Here is an 8,173-nt window from a genome sequence, read left to right on the forward strand (position 1 = left end):
ATCTCTGCTCCTTTTTCTCCCCCTCTACAGTACTTAGAAATTGTCAGTGCTTCAAATTCCCCAATGGCTTTCCACTGAGGGCTACTACCACTACTCCTGACCTCCTCACCAGCCCCTGCCTGACCCTGTTCATTCTGTTCTAGCCATTTCCCTTTTTCTAGTTCCGGCACGTTCCAAACTTCTTTCTGCCTCTGCATAAGCTCTCTGCCTGGAATGCCACGCTCCCTGATCGTTGCCAGTCATCCAGGTTTTACGTTACACGTCAGCTCCACAGGCCTTCCCCACCTACTCAATCTAGGGCAGTCATCTAGATACTCTATCACATCACTCTGGTCTTCTTTGCCCAGCATTCTTTGCCCAGCACTTAAGTGGCCGTGTTCTTGACTGTTTACTTATTATCTGTTTCCTCACTGGAATACGTTTGTGGGAGCAGTGATACTGTCTCGTTCAGCACTGTAACCTTCATATCCAGAACAGCGTCCCACACATAGCAGGTGCCTGATCCCTATTTGCTGAATTAAAAAATTAAATCAACGTATAAACCCTGCTACCTAGCTCTGATGTCATCTCTTTTCTGTAACACCCTCTCCATTCTTTCTTCCCTTTCTCTCTTGCAGATCTCAACATTCCCCAATTCTATGTCCTCCTGACCTTTCCTTTCCTCAAGTTACTATTTTCTCTCATTTTCTTTATAACCCAGCTTTGAAAAAGAGTATTTTACATTTAGGTCTCTATGGCGTCACCTAATAACTCCTCAACCCACTGCAATTTCTTACACCACAACCATTTCAGTGTTTTTAATGTGGTCTCCTAAACTTTGTTTGCAAACCCAGAGGCTTTTTATCATTATTTATGTTACGTGATTGACCCATCTCCAAAGCAGTGACACTGATGACTGTTTTTTCCTTAAGACTTCCTCCTCCCTTATTTTCTTGAAGAGTAGAGTGCCTGATGTTTAATAAACCTTTGTTGAAAAAATGTTTCTTTTTGTTTTCTTCCTACTTCTTTCATTCTTCTTAGTAACCTTTTCTACTTCTCCTCTGACTATTCCTTAAATATCTATCTGTGTTCCTCGATGTTCAGTTCTTTTAAAACTGATGTTAATGATGCCCTGGCTGGTGTGGCTCAGTGATTGAGTGCCAGCCTGCGAATTGAGGGGTTGCTAGTTCAGTTCCCTGTCAGGGCACATGCCTCAGTTGCCGGCCACGTCTCCAGATGGGGGCATGTGGGAAGTAGCCAATCAATGATTCTCTCCCTCTCTTCCCCTCTCTCTAAAAATAAATAAATAAAATCTTTAAAAAAAAAGTTTAAAACTGATGATGATGGTAGGAGAATCAACTCACACTTTCTGAGTGCTTATATACTTTTCTAAGTGCTTTATACATATGCCTTACCTCATTTAATATTCACAAAAACTGATAAGATAGAAACTCTTATTATCTACTATTTGTTTTGAATTTTCACGTGCCCAAGCACTGGGTTAAGTGCTATACATACACCATTTCACGGATTCTCACTACTATCCTTTGGGATGCTAGCAATCCCATTGTACCAATGAGGGAAATGAGGTGCACAGATGTCAGGCAACTTTCCCAAGTTCCCAGCACACTAATGGGCAGAACCAGATTTGAAATCAGATACTCATTCAATTTCCCATAGCCTCAGCTACCACCTGTGTGCCACTGACTTGCAAATGTTTTTGGCTCTAACCTCTGTTCAGAGTCATTGACCAATTTCTAACCATCTGCTACACAACTTCACCAGTGTGTTGCTAGAATGTGAATTTTGACAGAGCCAAACTTGAACACAAACACCACACTCTCCATAAACTTCCTTTTCCTGCACCCCAGGGCTGGTGACGGATAGCACATTTAACAGAGGTGTCCAACCTGTGGCTCACGGGCCGCATGTGGTGCAGGACGGCTATGAATGTGGCCCAACACAAAACCATAAATTTACTTCAAACATCATGAGATTTTTTTCGTGATTATGTGTTGCAATATATTTAATGTGTGGCCCAAGACAACTCCTCTTCTTTCAGTGTGGCCCAGAGATGCCAAAAGGTTGGACCCCCTGCAGGTCACTCAAGCCCAAATGCACAGTGGTCTTCTGAATACATTCCCTTCTCTTAACACACAGCCAAAGTCAGCAAGGCTTCTCAAATCTATCTCCTAAAATTTGTCCCCTCTTCCTCAAAACCCAGCTACAAATTTAGTTTAAGCATCAACCATTCATTTGAAGGCATAGATTATTGCATTAGGCCTATACTAGCAAACTATTCACTTCCCCACCAGGCCTGCCCTCCCTTTTCAAGCAATTTTCTGTACTGCCGATAGAATTACAATTCTAAAATTAGCTTAGAAACTTTTACTAACTTCCTACCGCCCTGAAAATAAAAGATAAATTCCTTCCTTAGCATGGTATAAAAAGGACATTACAGAGTTTGGTCTTGAGTCTGTTTTAGGCAGAATTTCTCACCACCATCCCTCAAGTACCCAAATATAGTCTTCACTAATCCCCCAAAAGGTGGTGCTATTCTTTCACTCCTCTGTGTCTTTGCATATCTACTCCTTCTGCCCAGAACACCTTTTCTCCCTCCTCTGCTTCACAAACTCCCTCTCATCCTTTTAAGACCAGCTCAAACATTATCTTCTCTGTGAGACCTTCCTAGACTTCTCCAGTAGAGAGAGTATCCTAGGGCTAGTACTATCCCACTCAATATTTGACAATAAATGAGTGCTCCATTACAGCTATCTTGTTGAAGCAACTTAGAACAGGCTTTATTAATGGAAAACTCCAGAGAAAATTGCATGTGTCTAACAAAACATATTAAACAAAAGATTCAGGTATTAAATACCTTCCAGTCCTTGGGATCAAGAGTTTTCAGCATGGGAAATTCTTCCAACTGCAATTCTTCATCTTCTGATTCTTCTGATAACTCTTTCTTATCCTCCAGTTCCTGAAAAGAGGCAGAAGCATTTCTGTTTCTCCTCTTAGCAAAAGCTTCAAACCATCTTCCCACAGGTTCAACTTGACAGAGTGTTGAGGCTGTGATTGAAAGCGTTAAGAGAGGCTTCAATGTATTGCATGGAATAAGTCTGTTTCAAGGCAATAAATAAGATCAAAACAGTGATCGTACCAGGATATAACTTTGAAACAATCAACTAAGAAAATAACTGCAATAATCCAGGTAACATGAGGATTAGCAATAATCATTTCCTAGTACTTAGGGAATATTCAATCAACCTCTCGCATTAGCTGACAAAACAAAACATTCATGAAAGTCAACAATAAACTGATACTTTTCTGGGGGTCTGTGGAAGGTTAAGAATAGGGAGAAATGGTCCTGGCTGGCGTAGCTTGGGGGATTGGGTGCTGGCCTGCAAACCAAAGGGTTGCCAGCTCATTTCCTAGTCGGGGCACATTCCTGGGTTGCAGGTCAGGTCCCCAGTGGTGGGCATGCAAGAGGTAGCCACACTTTGATGTTTCTCTCCCTCTCTTTAAAAATAAATAAATAAAATCTTAAAAAATAAAAAAGAATAGGGAGAAATGTTGCAAGCTGTTTTACTTTTAGACCAATAATTGTAATAAAGCAAAAAGTAATGACAATCACAGCTAGCCTCATCAAAAACAAAAAAGGCTTCTAAAGCCATCTGAAAATATCTTACAGTGCTATAGTGGAACAAGCTCTGGATGTGAAATCAGAAGTGCTGGATTTTAGTCTAGGTCTGACCATCAGTGACTAGGTCAGAGATGTCTTCAACTCAAAACGGGAGCAACTATATCTTATATGGTTCCTTGGAAAACTGAATGACAAACCGCAAAAGCACTTTGAAAAATCGCAACCCTGTATAAAAGTAAGGCTTTATCATTATCCCTGGGAAGTGAGGGTAAGTCACGATATGTTTGTATATTAACATTTCAAAAAATGTAATTTAGGCCAGGAAAAAGTTAACACCTTAATTTTAATTTCATAGTCAATATGAGAGCAAAAAACTTTAATTTGTTCAGTTATCAATTACTCAGATATAAATATTCCCTTGTATCTAACGGCCACAATTTTCTAAAAGTAACTGACTTTTCATGTTTTAATTAGTTTGGGAAATTTAGATTTCCTCTACCATACACAGGAGAGAAGTTTTCTCAACAGTATGCTCAAGTACTACCTGTGTAGTGTGTGACTTCTAAGAACATTATTTTTCAAGCTTTTCCCTCTAGTTTTGAGATTATACAGACTTTTATGAGCACTAATGCAACATGTGCCATGAATGATACTTTCAAAATCACATTCAACAAGCGTCTGTATAAGCGGCTATGGTAATTAACGTAGATCACTGAAAGTGGAGACTCTCAGTTTACCATGCCCACGACTGTCCTGGGCTATAAATCCACGGACCTACAGCAGCAGGACAAGTTTCACTTAATGGCTGTTTTTGAAAGTCTTTCTGCACGGATCTTACCAGCACACAGGCAATGGTGTTTTAATAGACTGAGGAGCGGTGTTTGGATTATGATATTTAAAAAACAAAGCCAGAGCAACAGAGAGAGGGCGGAAAATGCAGAGCAGCAAGCATTTGTAGGCCCTCAGGCACTGAGGAGCTCGCAGCGGGCATCAAGGTACTGGAGGGTTCGGTCCCGAACTGCTCGGACCCGTGAGTCAGCGGCCCCGAGAAGAGGAGAAAACTGTAGGGGCAGAAAAAAGACGCCCCCTCTCTCCCAGTCTGGGGAAGGATTACCGTATAGCAGAAAGAAAAAAAGACACTCTTCACAGCCCCACACGTCTGGCAGCTAGTCGCCAGGGGCAAAAGTTGATTTAAGGGTCGCGGAAGTGGAGGATTGAGGCTGGGGACGGCTGAGGCGGGACGGAGCTGGGGTTGAGTAGACACGTACCAGAGGTCAGAGCGTGGATGATGACGGTGCCCTGGCCCTCTGCAGCGCTTGGCAGGAGCAGCATGATGGCACCAGGGCAAGCCCAGCGGGCACAGCGGTTCCGTCCCCGGCCAAGAGCGCTCAGTGTTCCACAGCTCTACCTCAAGGTCCGAGCCTCGCGCCTTGGCTCTAAGACGCCCAGGAACCGGCGCCTGGAGACACCAGTAACTACTTCCGGGTTGGATCTTTTGGGTTGTGGGGGCCAATTCCACCCCCCCCCGACCCCGCCTACGTGTGCAGCAGCCAGTTCTTCCACTGACTCAGATCCGGCTCGGAACCAAGACTCATGAAAGAAAGATTCCTAGGCCCATCAGTTCCCTGGTAGAAAGAATTACGAATTTTCCTCGTCCGGTTGCAGTACGTAGAGCACAATTTTCTAAAGCAGCTCTTATATTCTTTTCATTTTTAAGTTACTCCTACTTATGTTAGTCTGAACCTAACACTGATTTTTTCCAGTAGTTCTACTTGCGTAATGAAAACTGAAAAGTTGTGTTAGTATTGAAAATAACTTTAGTCAATATACAGCCACAGAAAATTCTGTAGATACATTTGTAATGCATTTGTGTTTACCTGAATAATAATAGCAGTTAACATTTGTCGTGCTGTTACTAAGTAATTTACCTGCATTATCTAGTTTAATACTCATAATATTTGGAGAAGAAACTCTTCTCCAGCGTTGTATTCTACTCTAACGCCAGTTTTCTGTAAAGTTTTCCCAATTACAGGAATGTGTAACTTACTATTTTCATGTATAATAAATCAATTTTGCTCTTACTGTATGATTTTTTCTTGGACTGAGGTCGAAAACAAGACCTAAGAAAAGGAAACCAGTGGGTGAATATTAACCCCGTATTCCCCCATTCCCTCCACTGCTCCCCCTGCCCTTTCAATCTGGAATAGGGTAGGCAAAATAGAAGATGGGATGTTCCACCCTGTGGGAGATGTTAGGCTGGAGTTGCTCAAGAAACCAGACGGACACAGGGTGCTAAGGAGCAGGGTTTATTAGCAGGAATAAGAGGGAAAGTGGAGCCAACCAAGAGAGGTTGGGGCTCGTGGGTGGGAAAGTGGAGAAAGTGGGGCCAACCAAGGGAGATCGGGGAGCAAACCAAGGGAAATTAGGACTCATGGGGGAAAGTGGGGCCAATCTAGGGAGGTTGGGGAGCCAACTAGGGGAGGTTAAGACTCACTGAGTTGTTCTTAGGGCAGGGTTTTTAAGTGCAAAAACCCTCAAAGGGTAACTGGTTGGCGTGTCAGAGTCTGATTGGCTAGAGCTGGCTGCTGGGTGCCATTTCTGTTGACCATTGTTCTTGATACATCTTGTCAGGCTCAAGTTAAAGTTGTATCCTGTTATGCTGGATAGACCAACCCCAGACCCCAATCTTAGCCTGGCATCTGTTTGTCCTGGGTAGGGTCAGCAGGCAGTTTCCCAGGCAGGCATTTTCCCAGGTTACAGTTTCCCACAGTACAGTTTTCCCGCCTGGTGATTTTCCATTCCTCCTAGGCCTATGTAGGTCTGTCAAGAGAGGGCACCAGAAATAAGCAAATTATTCTCTATGAATTACTTTTTCACCGTTAAATACATTAAATTTACTACATGACAAAACTGTCACTTCAAAGTTGACATTTCTAAAAATCAGCTAACCATCTCCCCTTAATCCTCTTCCCGATCCCTTTATTTATTAGTGCAACCACTGTTAAAATGGGCTCTAAGTACCCAAGTAACCTGGCTCCACTTTCTTAATAATAATACTCTTTTTTCTCCGATTGCCCCTATCCATTCTCATCATCACCTCTTAAGTCATGAAGGGTTTTTTTTTTTTTAATTTGCCAACATGCACATAACAAGAAAAAAAAATACCTAGGTGTAAAGTTTAGTAGTGTTAAGTACATTAATTGTGTTGTACACTCAATCTCCAGAACTTATCTTGCAAAACAATCTCTATACCCATTAAACAACTCTCCATTTCCATTTCCTCCTATTTCCTGCAACCACAATTCTACTTTCTGTGTCTATGAATTTGCTACTCAGGGTACCTCATATAAGTGGAATTATACAGTATTTGTCATTTGTGACTGATTTATTCACTTAGCACACAGTCCTCACAACTGTAGTATGTGTGCGATAATATTCCTTTGTATGTATATTTTATTCACCCATTATCTGTTGATTGTATTGCTTTCACTTTTTGGCTATTGTGAACAATGCTTCTATGAACAAGGAAATTCAAATATCTCTTGGAGATCCTGCTTTCAATTCCTTTGGTACTATATTCCCAGAACTGGAATTGCTGGATCATGTAGCAATTCTATTTTTATTTTTTTGAGAAACTATCATACTGTTTTCCATAGCAGTTACACCATTTTACTCCCCCATGAACCACACAAGCTTTCCATTTTTTCCACATCCTCACCAATACTTTTCTTTCTTTTGCTTTTCTATAGTCATCATTCTAATGGATATGAGGTGGTACCTTACGGTTTAAATTTGTAGTTCTCCAATTGCTAGTGATGTTGAGCATCTTTTCATGTGCTTGCTGGACTTTCAAGTCCATTCCCCATTTAAAACATTAGTGGTTCGCTTTCTTGTTGAGTTGTAGTTCATCATATATTCTGGATATTAACCATTACACACATATGACTTGCAGTATTCTATCCTATGTTGTGCCCTTTCACTGTGTCTTTTAATGTTCAAAAAGGCCAGATTAAAAAAATATATAAATCCTACAATTGTCTCCTAACTGCTCTCTTCTGTTCCTCACCTCCCAAACTCATTTTTCTCAAAACCTGCTCTCTTCCTCGACTTCCTTGTATCTGAGGACTGTACCACTGTGCTTTAGTAGCAGGCTCAAAAATTGTAACCATTTGCCTCCTCATCCTGAGTTAACTCTACTTGTAGATCTAACCACTATTATTGCGTATCTAATATGCAGTAACTTAAATAAGACACTGTTATATAAAACCTTCATAACACTGTAAAGTAAATTACTGTGGATAATTAAAGCACATATAAAGAAGTTGCCCATGAGTACACAGTACACATAAAAAATCAGCTACTGAGCCAGAGTTGGTCTTGAAACCTGTTGCTCAGGGAACCTCCGCACGGCAAAAGTCGGGGTAGACTGAAAGTTCTCTTCTAACATGAAATTCTTCCCACTTCCCTAAACGCGACGCTGACACCAGCGCTCACCTCGCAGGACTCTCTTCCGCTGCTGGTGCGCGCAGTAAAGGGACCGCGGAGCCGGAT

The 8,173-nt window shown here is 41.7% G+C and overlaps 1 protein-coding gene and 1 long non-coding RNA gene across 4 annotated transcripts in view; both read right to left on the reverse strand.

Annotated features, from left to right (window-relative positions):
• The window catches only part of DNAJC2 (DnaJ heat shock protein family (Hsp40) member C2), a 33,004-nt gene extending 27,893 nt beyond the window's left edge, over window positions 1–5,111 (reverse strand). For 2 of the 3 annotated variants that reach the window (XM_024558847.3, XM_045193819.2), the window contains exons 1-2: window positions 4,891–5,111; window positions 2,858–3,048 (exon numbers count right to left, since the gene is read on the reverse strand). In XM_024558847.3, the coding sequence (XP_024414615.1) occupies window positions 2,858–3,048; window positions 4,891–4,954 (255 nt within the window). In that variant the 5' untranslated portion in view covers window positions 4,955–5,111. The remainder of the gene's footprint in view (window positions 1–2,857; window positions 3,049–4,890) is intronic. The other variant, XM_045193825.3, reaches the window with a different exon arrangement.
• An 801-nt stretch (window positions 5,112–5,912) lies between these two features.
• Window positions 5,913–8,131, reverse strand: LOC139440976 (uncharacterized). Its single transcript, XR_011651312.1, has 2 exons — window positions 8,007–8,131; window positions 5,913–6,442 (listed from the first exon to the last, which is right to left on the reverse strand). It is a non-coding gene; the product is annotated as an uncharacterized lncRNA (long non-coding RNA).
• Window positions 8,132–8,173: the final 42 nt, after the last annotated feature.

This window comes from Desmodus rotundus, chromosome 6 (assembly GCF_022682495.2).
Source record: "Desmodus rotundus isolate HL8 chromosome 6, HLdesRot8A.1, whole genome shotgun sequence".
Classification (NCBI taxonomy): Eukaryota; Metazoa; Chordata; class Mammalia; order Chiroptera; family Phyllostomidae; genus Desmodus; species Desmodus rotundus.